The sequence below is a fragment of the Manis pentadactyla genome, chromosome 10 (genome assembly GCF_030020395.1).
Source record: "Manis pentadactyla isolate mManPen7 chromosome 10, mManPen7.hap1, whole genome shotgun sequence".
Lineage (NCBI taxonomy): Eukaryota > Metazoa > Chordata > Mammalia > Pholidota > Manidae > Manis > Manis pentadactyla.
In genome coordinates, this window is record NC_080028.1 from 37,089,990 (window position 1) to 37,106,329 (window position 16,340).

A 16,340-nucleotide genomic window follows, 5' to 3' on the forward strand; every position below is an offset into this window, starting at 1 on the left:
CAGCTTGTGTCAATCTTATTTTGCAAGGACAGTGTCTGGCACTAACTAGGCCACAGCTAGACATTAGTATGCTAGACCAAGGGGGGGGCACCCACCCAAGATAGTCCTGGCTTATGGCTGTTGTCCAAGGATCCAGTTTAGCATGTGTCCAGAACAAAAGTCTCCCAGTTTGGTTGACAAATTATATAAACTGCATACATGTGGATGCACATAAAACACAAATTTATCAACACAAATGTGTTTCATCACTTGCATGGCACATCACCAGGATGTATACCTTGAGCTCTTTCGCCCAGTAAAGGTGAGCTAGACTAAGTCACACATTCCTGCAGCAAATATAAACTGAGTACTGACTGTAACTGGACCCAGGGCCCTAGAACAAGGGGCTGTGGGGTGGGGTGAGGGGACAGACCTGTGGCTAACATGACACCAGGAAAATAAAACAGGAGGGCTGAAGAGGTCTGGGAACAGTGCTGTGGGTGTACAGGACACCACTTCCAACCCTGCTGTTCCCCAGCACTGTGAACTGAGGCAGAGCAATGAGTCATCTGGGCCCCCATTTCTTTGCCTATGAAGTGGGGGGAGGAGGAAAACTATTGGGCCCCCAGCTATAATGTTCCTTCTCATTTAATGTTATGATGACTTGATGGGGTCCATCCAGAAGGACCAGAAAAACACATAAACATGGACAGTGGCACTGCAGCCAAGCCACAAAGATGGGCGGACTTTTTGTGAGGGGCATGGGCACCTGAGATGAAGATATGATATTTGTGAAGGTCCACGGGCCTGAAAAGTCCTGGCCTGCTTGGAGGGACTGAGTGTGGGATAGGGAATGACATGGGAGGAAAAGGGGGTCACGGGCACCTTGAATGCTACCGTCAAAGGAAGCTCGTCCTTGGAAGGTGTCCTTGCCCTTGAGGATCATGCTCTTCGGCACCTCCCCCAAGCCAACTGTGCTAAGTGATTCTGAGACAAAAGCAAGCACCCTGGCAGAAACACACACACACTTCAGAGAGCTCCCTGCTTGCCCACTTGATTTTTCTTCTTAGAAGTCACCACAACTTGGCAGCACAGTGCATATTTCTTTGTTAGTTGCCTGTTTTCACTCTTCCTACCAAACTGTAGGCCCTATGAGGACAGGGGCTGGACTGTTTGTTTACTCCGGGATTCCCAGGGCTGAACAATGCCTGGCTCATTGAAGATTGGTTCAAGGAGCCACTACTACATACACACAATAGATACAGATACATCCATAAGCTATACACAAGCAGACCTCAAACTTTAAGGTGGGAAAGAACTGGCTGGAAGAGGATGAAATCAGGGCTGTTGTTGGGGAGGAGGACTGGAGGGTGGGTTGGCAGGAGAGCAAGGAGGGAAGGAAAAAGGAAATGACCACGATGGCAACAGAGACAGTTAGCACAGGACACTGGGTGCTTTTGAGATTCTGAGCAAGAAGCCACACTGAAGCTGGCACGCCTGACAGTCCTGCATGACCTGGCTCCTTGCTCACAGCAACATGAGCATCTCTGTAAGAGGGGTGATCATGCCCGTCTCACACCTTGTGGAACAGGCGCCCCAGTGCACGGGAAGCCCTGAGCCTGCCTGAGGTGAATCAGTTACAAATCTCAACTGTTTACTAGGAGCAGCTCTCACCCAGCATACCTACCTGGCCAGAATCAGAGGGATGGCCAGGGACACAGAGGGAAGCAAGAGCTAGAGGGGGCAGTGCACATGTTGACACCCTGGACAACAGATTAGACGCTGAGACCCAAATGGCATCAATCATTTACTGGGGGAGAAGCAGATAGCTGGACATGACCCCAAGGAGAGGACTAAGGGCCAAGAACAGCATGGGAATAGAGGAGCATGCTCCTGGCTGCAGGGAGGCATCCTGGGGATGTGTGTTACCTCTGCCTCGGGGGGCAGTGCCCCAGTGAAAGATGACCAAGGAGGTGACTGGATTTCCTGCATCAGAGCATCTCCCTGATGAGGACAACAGGGAGAAGGGCTAGGGCTGGGGTTGTGGTTACAGAGGGAGCACTTCCGGACTTGGAGAGGGGACCGGGGAAGGAGGGAGACAAGAGGAGCAGAGGGAGGAGAAGGCTGCATTCTGCAACTGTCTGCTCCCAGAGCCACCTGCCGCCTGCCTGGCATCTCAAGGGCTTTTTGCTCACACTGCTGCACCCCAGGTTTTGGCAAGGGGATCCTTGAAGTCGCTCCCACAGCTGCCTTTGGTGGTGACATCTGCTGCAGGTTTGTAGCTGCAACCACTCGAGGCACCAAAGCCCACGCTGAAGCCAGCGGCCCTTGCCCCCGCGCTGGCGTTGCTGATGATGGCTGGAATGGGCGAGAGAGGAGCCAGCCCATCAGCCCTCCTGGGACATCCCCCACTCCCTTAGCTCTCTGGTGGCTCAGGTGGAGACAGACTCCCTCTGTGCATTTTTAATTTACTGCATGGGTCAGTTTTCATGCGCTTGGCCCCGTGTATCTGGCCTCTTCCTATTAGTCTGGATCAATCTATTATAGCAGACTCTAAGCTTTAGCAAAATCTCTCAGGCAACTCCCCAAGAGCAAGGCCAAAGGGAGGCAGGCATTCAAGGAGGGCAGCAGGCGCTGCTCCTGTAGAGGCGGCTGCTGCAGTAACCCTGCCTCCCACAAGGCAGACCTCCCTGCACTCTCGCTGGATTTTAAACCTGGCGGGGGGCATTTCAGCCATCTGCTTCCCCCACTCTGCCTTTCAGGCTCTCCTTACTGCAGGCTAGGGCCATAATATTGGTCTGGCCTCAACAGAAACAGAATGTAGCCATTAAGCATCATTCTTTGGATTATGCACGGTTGCATATCATTTGATTTTTCTATGGGTTTTACTTTTGTATTTTGTGATATTATTATTTTTCTCCAGCCACTGCTTCTCTGTGATTATTACCAAAGCCAGTTCCCTATTTGTGCTCCTAAGTGTCCCCTGTACCCACTCTGTTATGCTGTTGTTCTGACTTCTCTTTGGTGTCATGGAATGAGAGGGACTTAGACTTTGGGTAGGTGATCAAGGACAGAACTGGGTCCTGCAGGTACTTACAGATGCTCATGGAGTTGGGGTATTCACCAGACATCCTAAAGAGGGAGAAGAAAACCAGATCAGCTCTCTGAAAACCATCACCCCATCTCTCCAGGGAGTCATCTCTGCGAATTAACCCCTCATCTCAGAACATGCCACCTTCCGCCCCATCCCAGCCTCCTTTCCCAGCAGAACCTCTTAAGAAGTGGAGAACTAAGATGAAAAATTGTCTACAAAGTCAGCTTGTCAAGAGAGTCTGCCAGTGGCTTTGGGACTATCTGCTGTGTAGGATGACTGTACTCCTGCTTCTCTTCAGTTATGCTACTGATCTCAGACAATTAAGAGGAATGAGCTCACATCCTCATGGGGCCCAGGCCTTGCCAGAGCAACCTTGAACTTAGGCCATCCTCCCCCAACCCCTTAACCATAAGAATGCATCATGAAAGGCCAAGGATGCTATTTCTCAAACATTGTTACATTAGTATTTCCTCTCCCACCACCTCTTTGGGATTTTTACAACATAATCCTTGCTATCAATCTTTGGTTTTTCCTATTGCACCATATCAAAGCCCATTCTCTATAAGGCTTTATACCTCAGCAGGACCTGAACAGAACCAAAATGTTTGCCTTCAGTCTTCCTGCTAAAGCAGAGAGATAATGCCTCCCAACAAAAGATATCTGGCTGCTCACCGGCTCTCCTCGCCCTCCAGCAGCTTGAGGTAGGTGGCGATCTCCATGTCCAGGGCCAGCTTGACGTTCATGAGCTCCTGGTACTCATGCAGAATCCAGGCCAGCTCCTCCTTGGCCTGGTGCAGGGCGGCCTCCAGCTCGTCCAGCTTGGCCCAGGCATCCCTCAGGGCACAGTTGCCTCACTGCTCAGCATCAGCAATGGCTGCCTCTGGGTTGGTGCACTGAGGGGCAAACAGATGGGAGTTTGGGTCAAAGCACAGTTCTGAGGTGCTGCTCAGACAACTTCCCCTCATTTAGTCCTGAGTAACAGTAAATGCTTTCAGCCCCCTAATTTCTCCATCTCTGCACATCACTAGCGGTGAATTTGTCCTTTCCCCAACTCCAGGCATGGTTCACCAGGCTCATACTTTGTCATGTGAAGGTGGGGCATCCTCACCTTGGAAAAGAGGAGGGGAAGGACGCTGAGAAGGTGGGCTACCTGGGCATCTGGCCCCTGCCCTCTCCCTCTGGCTACGTTGACTATAAGATTTTAATATCAACCCTGAAAAAGTCTCTGGATCGCTAGCCTTAATTCTGCCCCACAGTGTAAAGGTTTTCTTGGAAGATCCTATAAATCATGAAAAATAAACTGAGGACTAATAAAGTTCTTATTAATAAAATGCCTTTTAAACCTGCCGCACTGAAAGTCTGGCCTCCAGAATGCCACAGAGAATCATGCCACATGGCAAGAGACTTAAAAGATATTATTGTACAACAGGTTTTCCAAGTTTACAAACAACTCCTGAGTTAGGCAGATACATGACTTGCATGAGAAAAACCACAGAAGGGCTCTGTGCTGAGTCATGTGAAAGGCCCCGGGCTGGGCTTCTCGAGCCTTTCAGCCTCAGGTGTGTGTTCCAGCCTCTTGGCTAAGGTTTTGTGGGATCTGTTATCTGGCTTCTCTTTCTGGTGTGTCCCCTTCCTCCGTAGTCCAATCTGTTTCACTCCAAGGAGAGCTGCTGATTCTGAGGCCAGACAGAATCCTAGACTGTTGTCCAGCTGGCGCCATCCCTCCGCTGCCAGGCAGGCTCCCAGCCATGCAGGCACCCACAGCACTTTTGGGTGAGAGGCTCACTTGGAGGAGACACCTAGGACCCAGCTGCCCGACCATGGAAAACCACGTCCCATCCTAGGGACTGCGGAGGTCTCATCATTCAGGAGGCAGCAATAAACTGTCACCTGAACTCAATCAAACTGCCCCCTGTTCCTTTTCACCAACCGAGTTCCTTCAGGGTGAACCTTGGGGATTCCAAAAGAGTGTGGCATGAGTTGAGAGGACATGCAGTGTGGGTGTCTTTTGAAACCATTATCACATGGATCCTGTGTATGTGTGGGTGGGTGGGTGTGTTTGCATGTGCCCGTGTGCAGGGCAGGCAGAGGGGGCAGGAGAGGGGAGGCATGGGGACGGGGTGACTCGGTTTGCCTCCCTTAGATCCACTGTTCCTGCTGGCTCCCCCACCATAGCCCTTCCACTATCCTCCCTGCCTCCCATCCCAGTGTAATCCCTTCTCCTGCAGAAATCCTGACTCGGAACTTCATTCAGCTGGAGCCCCTCTGTTCTACAGCGTGCATGGAGCACTCCACGCCTTAGGCAGAAGGCTCCATCCTTCTATACAGGTTCCGACTGTTCTCGCATGAATTATAAATGCCCTGAAGAGGGACCATGTCTTATCCTTTTTCCATATTTGGTCTCATACTGACTGGTGCTCAATAAACCCTGTTAGCTGGTTCATTTCATAGAACCCACCTGCTTCTTCATGTTCCCTATCTCTGAATGGATCCTCTGGATCAGCCGGTTGAGCTCTGAGATCTCAGCCGGGTGAGTGTGAAGTCATCGCCATGCTGGCCAGCTGTGACTGGTAGCTCCTGGACCTGAGGCTGGAGGACAAGAGAAGAGGAGCCCAGGACAACTGGTAATTCACTTCTTAACTGTGCAGCATGGGGAGGGGGAAGGTGACCTCACGCTCTTCTCATCACCCAAGCAGTGTAAGAACAAATGAAGGAGTGTGGGGGGAGGGGAGAGGAGAGAAAGACGGTCCTTCCCTTCTGGACAGGAAGGCCCTTGCCCAGGTCACCAGGATCCTTGGGCTCTCAAGTGTGAGAGCCTTCACAGGGTTCAGATTTCTTGTCCTCTATTTGGCAAGTTGGGAACAAGACGAAAGCCAAGATTTGTGGATTAACCACAGAGACTTACCAGGGTCAAAGTCTTATGAAGGTTGTGACTGGTGTGGCCTCCGCCATCAGCAAGGGCCATGGCAGGGGAAATGCTAAATCCCATATATTTCCCCAACACATACCAAGACTGTGGTGACCTCTTTGGACCACAGGGAGGCATTTCAACAAGACCCAGCTCCAAGACAAAAGAAGTCCTGGCTCAGCCCAAACACACACACATGCACACGCTCACGCATGCATGCATGCACACAGACACATGTGTGCATGCATGACAAGAGGGTGGCAGCTGTGGTCACTGGGCCTCGGCACCCTGGCACCAGCTCACCTTGGTCTGGCACAGCACCTCGGCCTCGGCCTTGCTTCTCTGGGTGATGTCCTTGTACTGGGTGCAGACCTCCGCAATGATGCTGTCCAGGTCCACGTCCCGGTTGTTGTCCAAGGACAAGATGACAGACGTGTCACTGATGTGACACTGGATCTGAGCAATCTCCTGGGGGACATTAGAGGAGTGGAGCCAGTTGGAGGTTCCCACAAGGACAGCATGTCTTCCGATCCTCCCTGGCAAATCTCTCATTGCCCCTCTCTGCCCTTCCATGGCATTCGAACTCTGCCTTGAGCACAGCCTACCAGGACCAGGGCCTGTGGATGCCCAGCATGGGCCTTCCCTCTCAGTCACACACTCAGGACCACCCCCACCCCTATTGCACACTCTGCAGCAGTGGCCACCCTCCCCCCTAGAATCATGTCTGAACTCCAAGCACTCAGAGCACTTTCAGGAGTCACCCCAGAGCACTTTCAGGAGTCACCCCGACCTTCCCTTCCCCAGACCCCTCGTGCTTTAGCACAGCTCAGGCCTCTGCATCTCCACTTGTCCTGCTCCTTCAGGCTGAAGCACCATGTCCTTCTCAGAACCCACTGAGATCTTCCTCATCTTTCTTCAGGAACTTTCCCTGACTGTTCAGGCAGAATTCACCATTCCATCCTGTACAAAACACAAAGCTCATTTCCCCGCCAGACTGTGAATTCCTGGAGGACAGGAATCATTTCTTCACCATCATGTTCTCCTCAAAGCCTATGTCATTGCTCAACACATAGTAGGGCCTCAGCAAATATCCTACCTTAAAATGCATCCACCTGAGTTGAAAGGCTTCTCTACCAATGTTTGGTTCATACAACCATCCAGGCTGAGAACCAGAAGCCACTTGTACGAGGAGCAGATCATACAAAAGAGCTCAGCCAGGTCCTTACCCCTTCACAGAGGCATTTGAAGAATCTGATCTCATCTGTCAAGGAGTCCACCTTGGCCTGGAGCTCAATCTTGTTCATGTAGGCAGCATCCACATCCTGGGGAACACAGAGAGGGGCCAGCTCCCTCCCTTACCCTCCCTCCCTGCCACAAGGAGCCTTGGGCTCCCTCCTCTTTACTCTCCTTACCGCAAGCTTTACAGGGACAGCCCAGCCCCTAACAGCAGACCAACTCATATGCAGTGCAGCGGCCACACCCGAAGCACACCAAATGCCTGGATTCTAAGCAGGCAGGTTCTGGGAGCAGCATGCATCCCAGGCACAGGACTGGAGAGAGAAGCTGGGAAATTAGAATCCCAGTGCCCCTGCTCAAGGGAGTGAGTGACCCACAGGGTGCCTTTCCTCAGCCTACAAATATCACTGTGCCAGGAGCTCAGGGAGACCTCTAGGCTCCTTCCATCCCTTCCCACTCCCCTCTTACCTTCTTGAGCCCCACAAGCTCATTCTCAGCAACTGTGTGTCTGTTAATCTCCACCTCATACCTCCATGGGACAAGAGAAAGGTGACACATGGTCATTGGGATAATCCGGTCCTGCAAATGCTCACTGAACACTTCATCACTTCATTGCCAAGAGCTGCAGGGTGGTGGTCTATGAACTGGGGTTTCTGTACCCTGGGCCTTCCTGAAGGGATGTGACAAGGACAGGTTTAAAGGAATCAATTTCTAGCTCCTTAGTTCATATGCAGTCTACCCTAAAAGGCATCCACCCAGGAACGCACCTGTGGCAGAGATGTCATGAAGGTCCCCCACCCCACCTCCCTTTCATAACTGCTCCCTCCCTTGTGACAACAGAAAAAACGCACCCCTTCTGCCATCTGGCACCATAGTACAGTGTATTAGCCCTGGATGCAAAACCTCCAAGGCACCAAACAAAACACAGTCTCCAGGTTCAGGCTGTAGGCTACACCTGCTTCGTATACAAATTTCTGTTGCAGGTGAAGCAGGGTCTTGGAAATAGGGTGTTTAGATGGGGCTGGGATGTTAATACAAATATATTGTAGATCTGGGAGGTAAGAGTATTGATCATTTCACTTAAAGAAAGACCTCACTATTCCATCCTTTACTATTGTCAAAGAACATATTAGAGGACATTTGTGGCAGCAAATGAAATGGGGTGCTGGAGAGAAGTAATTAATGCTAGAAAATGGCTTTTTTCCCATATATTTTAACATGAGCAATTCTTTTCAGTTTTGTATTCCTTCCTATGGCATGTCAATGACTGCCCCCCCCCAAAAAAGGCTTGTTGAATGATTGATGTAGTACAAGTGAGTAAAGTGGGTTATTTAAAAGGTAACTGGAACATTTCCCAAGATGACGAAATTTTTTTAGCTACATTGGATAAAACACACAGAAAACAGTTTATGTAAATTTATCTTGGATTCCATGTATGTTTTCAAAAGATGATTAAAACTTGTTTTTGTCAAATTGTATTATGAAATAGCTGTTTCTATTACAATCAAACTTTATGCATATTTTCCTAGAAAATATTCACTATAATCTTCCTCCTGATAACAGAAATAAAAACATAAGCCTGTTGCAGACGAATTAGTTCTTTAACAATGTATATCTTTCTATTTCATAAAATACGTAGAAAATGTTTGATCATGATGGCTATCAAGATTCATGATATTCATCCATTATAAATAATTTTTTATTATTTACTTCTAGAAACCAAGCACAAGAGTTCAGTACACTCACTTATATAAGAAAACAATGCATTTAATAGTACTAATGACTTTCTAGATAATTTACAATTTACAAAATGCATTACAATGCATAACAAAAAGCTAAACCATGACAAAGTGTATATTGATACATCATGTTTTAGAACATAGAGGTATTTATTATACTACATCTACATCATTTCAATCTTGAATACTTTCAATAACCTACTGCACGACTAGTCTTTAGTTTATTGCTGAGTGGATTTTATAATAGTCCCCAAAGTGCACATTTATATTTTTATTTCAATTTAGAAATGAAGCCAGACATTTTCTGACAGAAAGCAACTTTTATTTCTCTGGTTTGACAATGAAAACTAGCTTCTACAATTAAGCAAATGACAGATGTTTTCTATACATTGAATGAGCTAAACCTGTAACTCTAACTTTTAGAAATGTGCCTATGTGTGTGGAAATGTATATTAAAAAATGGGATTGAAATATTATTTTTTAAAAATAAAGAATTGGCAAGGGTGTATTGAATACTAACAATAATTTTACATTCCCAGTCCTCTCTGGTCTATTGGATTAAACACAATGCCCTAACGGACAGAGTACATTGTTCACATTAAACATGATGCCCTAAGGGAGAGACTCATTTGATCAGTCTTCATAAAGCTATTTTGAAAAACCTCCCAGAAATTTGGAAGGTAAATGACTTTATTGACTAGGAAATAAATCCTTTTTTGCAAGTGAGGTGTTTTTCAATTTTTGCTCTCAAGAAAAAGAAAGAACTGAGTTGTCAGCTGACAGTATGTTAAAAATGATCTTTAATGATGAGTCATTATGTGATTTTGGTGTATAATAATTCACCTCACAAATATATATTGAATGTGGGGTATTTTGTAGACACTTAGAATAAATCAGTGAACAAATCAAACAAATATCCCTGCCCTGTAGCACAGATACGCTTCAATGTGAAAAAACGTTTTAAAACTCATTTTTGCTTCATTGGTAGGTATCTTATGTTCTAGGGACCCTTATGGAAAATCTCACTCAGGAGGAGGTACCTACAGTCCATCTGGGTTATCCATGTGGTTTTGAGATACCCACACACACACACCCCACCCATTCCTTCATTTCCAACGTTAAAAATCGAGCACACCATTTCTTAGGCAATTTAGAGCACCATTTGGGGTATATCCTTTCTTTTCCTAAGTCTTACCCTGTCTAGCTTTCTCTCCCTCCCCTATGGGAAAGAAAATAGCATGGTATCAGCAAGGTCTAATTGGCAAAAAGGCTGGCTCCAAATCAGAACCTCACATGTAATCAAGACCTGCACTGGCGTATTATCTGCCTCTGTACTCACCGCTTCTTGTAGTCCTCTACCAGATCATGCACGCTCCTCAGCTCCGAGTCCAGCCGCACCCTGTCTCCTGTCTGTGCCTCCAGCTGCTTCTGCAGGTCACTGATGTAGCCCTCGTAAATGGTTCTTCTTGCCATTGTTTAGGTCCAGCTGCTGCAGCAGGTCCCACTTGGTCTCCAGCACCTGGTTCTGCTGCTCCAGGAACCACACCTGGAAGCCAAAGGCAGTCACATTCCAGAATCCCTGTGCTGTTGCTTTGCAAAGGTGGGGAGAATATCCAGAAATCAGATGCAGTCATTCTGGGGTGAGGGGCAGGAAAGACCAAGACTCATCAGACAGTGGATTCAGCCAGGGGAACATACCCATCTGGGTCTCCAGGACAAGAAATTTGATGCAGTCTATGAGAAATCAGGAGGTAGGCTTAAGCAACACTGTAACTGCCACCATGAGTTATCATGTGACCGAGGCAGCTTCTTTTGCTATAAATGCTGGTGTTTTCAGAGTGAAGGGAAGTGGAAAGCAGAGGAGAAACAGTGATGGGGAAACGACATAGCAAAGGCAGCTCTGGTGGTTAGGTCATGTTCTTGCTCTTGTGTAGCCAAAACTGCCCTTGGTGAGGGACACAGTCAGCTGTTGCCTTTCTGTCACCTTGGCAGCAGTTCTTAGCCTCCCTCTTAGTTTCCTCATCTGCAGGGCAGAATGATAATAGAATCAAGCATTCTACATTGATGCTACCCCTTGGGGCAGCATCAAGCACTGAGCAATGTCAGCAGTTGGCAGTATGATGTCCCCTATCAGTTGTGGGCTAGACCTTCTGCCCCAGGTGGGGACAGGAGAAGCCTGTTCCTTGTCTCCTCCCCATTCACCGGGGTCACTGCCTCTGAATCTGCAGACATCTTCCCTATTGCCCTGATTTCTAGGTACTCCCCACCCACACTTGACATGCCCTCTTCCAAATCTTCTCCCCTCAGCCCCACTTCCAGTCTTCAGTCTTTTCTCCCACCTCCTCTAGAAGCCTCCCTGCTTGCACCCTCATCTGCTTCCTACCTTCCAAGTCCCTTCTCATCCACCAAGCATCATGCCCTGTGATACTCCCTGGCCTCTGTCCCTCTGGTGCTCCTGTCCTGGATGTGTGTTCCCCTCTCCTTGTCTGCTGTTGACAGCCTTCAGGGGGCCCATTGCATATGTCTCCTGCCTCCAATGCACCCCTCTCCTTCCCAGGGAAAACCTAAAGCTCTGGGTGATCGGCAGCGTGTGCCATGCACTGCTTTAAGCACTTAATCTAATTCCTCCCCATTACAGCGCTGCCAGGAAAAAGCCTTGGTTGTGCGCATTTTACAGATGAGGAAAGGAGGCTCAGAGAGGATACCTTGCTTGCCCAAGCTCCCCCGCAGCTGTCAGTAGCAGAGCAAATACCCCATGTGTACCCTGGTCCCCAGTGCAAGAACAGGCAGATGCTCCGAGGACCCACCTTGTCGATGAAGGAGGCGAACTTGTTGTTCAGAGCCTTGATCTGCTCCCACTCCTGGGAACACACCTTCTGGATCTCAGGGTCCAGCCCCACGTTGAGGGGGGCCAGGAGGCTCTTGCTGACAGTGACCTGAGGGATGCCACCGGGCTGGCACACAGACCAACACGCAGGCCCCAGCTGAGCACTGCTGAAAATGGGGCCCATGCAGCTACCCAGGCGGCCACTGCCAGAGCCCATACAGTGGCTCAGTGCGTGGACCCTGGCCTGCTCGGCCATGCTCAGGGCCAGACAACGGCCACCCCAGAGGCTGAAGGGGCTCCTGCTCTTGAAGGCTGCCGTCCCCTTGACGCCGGCCCAGAATGAGGTGGAGCTGCTGCTGACCCGGCCCAAGATGACGGCAGAGCAGCCACTGAAGCCCAGGAGCTCCCCACAGGGGTAGTTGTGCAGCTGGCGGCTGGAGCTGGGAGGACTGCGAGGCCGAGAGGGGCACAGGCGGCTGGGCTTCCCGTCCTCCCCGCCCTTTAAATGGCCGGAGTGGCCAGGAGACTGGTGTCAGCAGTAATTTGTAGGTTGGCAACATCTCAGGCCACATGGGCCTCTCAGGTTCTTCCTTTAGGAAATTACCATCCCCTCTCTTAGATTTTTGTCTTTTCTACCCTGAACTCACCATAAATCCCCTATAAAATGGCCCAGAACCCTGCATTTGCTTTGCTTACCTCCTCCATTATGATAATTTGGCCACCTTATCTCCATTTGCTGCCCTCTGATTACTGGGTTTATGGCCACCAGGATCTCCAGTGGAAGGCCTTTCTGGGTGTGGGGGACGGGGGATGGCTGGAGGTGGGGCACGGGTGTAGGGGAGCAGAGGTCCAGACTGGCTCTGCTTCCTAAGGGCATGAACAGGGTCAAGAATATTCCAGAGAATCATCCTCAGCCTGTTGGCAACTGCTTCCCAGGCTTCTGGACAAGAATAGCTCTGTCCTGAGCACCGACAGAAGTCCCAAGGGTGGAGACTTCCGGCTAGGGTGTGGGGACTTCTCCGTCTATGGAGGAAGGCCAGGCACAGTCACAGAGTCAAGGCCAGCGAGAGCTCTTGTCACAAGTGTTGGGGGTGGCTCTGTGCCAGAGCTAAACGGTTTCTCCAGAAAAGCGTTTCTGGAATGAGAGTGGGGGAGATACTAGCTGGGCAGGAGGGAAGAGAGGCCCTGGGCAGATGGCACCGGAAAGCTTTAGGTCTTTCCCAAAGTTTGGGGTCTTTTCCTTTAATAACAGGAGAGGATCGCTCATCCAATCCAGGGATCTTCTGATCAGGACGTTTGCTGCCTTGGTGTCTCTGATTCTGGGTCAAAATGTGACTGACTATTAGGAACACTTAAAAAGGACTGAGGAAGACACCTCTGATCTAAAAGTTAAGAACTAGATCCTAGGTCTTCATTCCATGTAATATAGCTCAAGGGTATCTTTTTTGATCTAACCCAATTCCCCTTAATTTCATCTCAAAGTTGCCTTCAATTCTTCTCTTCTCTTAGAAACAGCCCCTTCCCTTGCTGCTTCTCTGGCTCCCAGATGGGGTTCTATTTCATCATTCTTTTTTCTCAATTTGAGTGAGTCCTGGCTGTGTGTCCCATCTCCCACCACCCTGATGGGTCCCTTTGGATTCACCCTTCCCTCCCCAGCTGCCCTGGTGCCCAGCCAGGCCTTGGCACCAGGGACATTCAGGATGAATGTGAAACAGGCTGGTGCTTAGGACGAGGCTCATAGCTGTGCTCTGTTCTACCCTGAAGACTGGGCTCCCCTTAGGGCCCTCATGGAGTGACCAGGTCCTAGCTGGGGGGTAATTGGCTGACACAGCCTCTGCTGAGCCAGTCACAGAGCACAGTGACAGCCAAGGTGTTAACCCCCCAGGGAAGGAGGCTGTGGGGCATCGGTGAGGGAGGGAGATGGCACCAGCCACAGACGGATAGAGGAGTCTAGGTGTCCCAGGGGGGAAGACCATGGGCTCTCCATGCTGCCTAATAGGATATGTTGTGGTCCATTCCCTCTGGAGAGGAGTGGGCAACATCAGTGTGGCTGGGTGACCAGCAGGCCCTTCATGAAGCTCAAGGTCATGTTTTCCATTATTTCATGAGATTGCTCCCTTGCCCCATAATTTTAGCCAGTTTTTTTCCCACCAGCACAAGAAAGAGTTTATTAATTCTGGTCACTGAGAATAGAAAAGTAAGAAAAGGATTTACATTGAAACAGGAGAAACTTATTTATAATTGGCTTTTCATGGGAGCCTCTGAAGCCTCCTTTTTTCAGGAAACTCTGAGAAATTGAAACACCCATCCCTCTAGGACCAAGCCACTGCTGCCCAGGGTTAGGGAACAAGTAAGATAACCTTTTCTTTTCTTCATGTGAAGGATTGACTGGATGAATCAGGAATCCCTCAACCCCTGAGCTCACTTTCTTACAGATTATGAAGAGACAAAAGGGACACATGCAGGTTTCAGAGGCATCAGATGTGTGGGCATGTGAACAGATCAAAAGGTGGCTGAGGCCTGGGAGGAGGGGTTCTCATTGCACCTGCTTCTGACAGCAGCTTATGGGGTTGCCTCAAGTCCTGGTGACCACTCTGTCATTAGTTCTGAGTGAAAACAGCCCCTGAGCTGGTGGACTAGACCAGAAACACTGCCCTTTGAAACCAGGACTCAAGGACATAGGATGGATGAAACCACTCCATGCAAGGATTTGCAAATATGTTGCCAATTAAACTGGGTCTCTTTGCCCCAGCATGGTAGTTCTTGGGATGTGAATAGGTATCATATAGAAAAGTGTGGAGATGGATTCCATGCTGGGTTTTTAAAAAAAAAAAAGGCCAAGCAGGTATCTTATTGCCAGACTTTTTAGATCAATGATACAAAACTCAATGTTTTCCACAGATGGTGACTAGGATGTGGGTCTATAATAAAGGGGTTTTTCTTACTTTTTAATATTTCTGAGTTTTCTCACACCCTAGCCGGAAGTCTCCACCCTCAGGACTTCTGTCGGTGCTCAGGACAGAGCTATTCTTGTCCAGAAGCCTGGGAAGCAGTTGCCAACAGGCTGAGGATGATTCTCTGGAATATTCTTGACCCTATTCATTCCCTTATAATGTTTTTATCAATGAGTTATTTTTTTTTAACTAGAGAAAGAAAGAAGGCTGATTCTAGTATCAGAAATAAAGTACTGTTCTTACAAGAAAATAAAAACTCAGTGCTTTTCAAACGTTTTTTTGGTCACAGAGCCCTCTCTTTGGCCAAATATCTTACAAGAGCTAGGATTTCAAGGAATATAAGAAATATTGAGCAAGTTATCTCCATTTCACCATTAAATAAACTCAAATTTCCCAAATCCAAACAGATACTAGCTACTACAAAAAGCATTGAGGAGACTGAAATATAATAAATATAATATGCAGCCTGAGCTAGTTTATGGCAATATGCCTAGGGTTACACTGTCTAAACCAAAGGGTGGTTGTTTGTATGGACCAGAGAGCGTGGGCCAACAACATCCCAGCACTGCTCAGGTATCTCTACTAGTATATACTTCATAAGATGGTCTCTTTAAAGTTTGAATTTTGTGAATTGCTTTGCCAGCAGCTAAACACCTCATTCAGTGAGCTAATTTAGTCAAGTTCTTTAACCAAACAGATTGAGGACAAGATTCTGTTTCCACTAACATTTATTATGCATGAACTTTGTACCAGGAATTGCATAACACATCCTCCTGTCCTCTCACTTTAGCCTAACAATGATCTGGAAGTATTACTTTGCCTACTTTATAGCTGAAGAAATGAGGCTCAAACAGGCTGAGAGCTTTGCTCATGATCCCCAGTTAGTTGCAGAGTCTGAATCTGAATTCAGAGCTGTTGACTTGAACTCTAGGACTGTCTCTGGGCCCACTGACCCTGTTCAGATGCACTCTGAGCCCCAGCCTGAGCACGAGTCAACCTCTCACTTGCTCTTTGGGTCCTGTTGCATCCCTACAGCATCATCATGGCCTAGGAACCTATCGGAATTCTTGGAGCACAAGGGTGTTTGGGAGGCTGAGTGACGTGTGTAACACAATGTCCCCGTTGCTTAAACACAACTCATACACATATACATCCACATCCATTCCTCAACCCAGTGAAACTTCACCAAAGACCAAGAGAACATGGTTCATTACTTGAAAAAGAATCTGTTTTTTCCCCAGAGAACAAAGAACAGCCACAACATGAGCCACGGTTTTCTGGAACTGGCCTTCTGCTGCCTCTTGACCATTTTTAGAGCTTACTGCAAGACAAATGTGGGCTCCCTCTCCCTGCAATAACCTGAGTGTTCGTAAAGACTGCCCATTCACTGGAGCATTGGCCTGAGAAGAGCATGACTCAGAATGTCCATCTGCTACAGCTGGGGTCAGAGATGAATCCTGAGTACCAGAAAACTCAGTGGAGGTGATGGTGGGATCCTGCAGTCCATGCAAGGATCTCTTTCCCTCAGATTGAAAGAGACTTTGGGGCTGCACAGAACACACCAGACCTCTAATGCCCCAGGTTTCAGGTCATTGACCTGCAC

General features: G+C 48.6%; 1 protein-coding gene across 1 annotated transcript; it reads right to left on the reverse strand.

Moving 5' to 3' along the window:
• Window positions 1–1,781: 1,781 nt before the first annotated feature.
• On the reverse strand, window positions 1,782–12,488 carry LOC118927183 (keratin, type II cytoskeletal 72-like). Its single transcript, XM_057487884.1, is given in 12 exon segments — window positions 1,782–2,337; window positions 3,077–3,111; window positions 3,746–3,966; window positions 5,532–5,602; window positions 5,605–5,656; window positions 6,285–6,449; window positions 7,208–7,303; window positions 7,686–7,746; window positions 10,296–10,415; window positions 10,417–10,502; window positions 11,764–12,282; window positions 12,480–12,488. Coding segments are annotated over 12 exon segments (1,602 nt in total). The 3' UTR covers window positions 1,782–2,170.
• Between the last annotated feature and the right edge of the window lie 3,852 nt (window positions 12,489–16,340).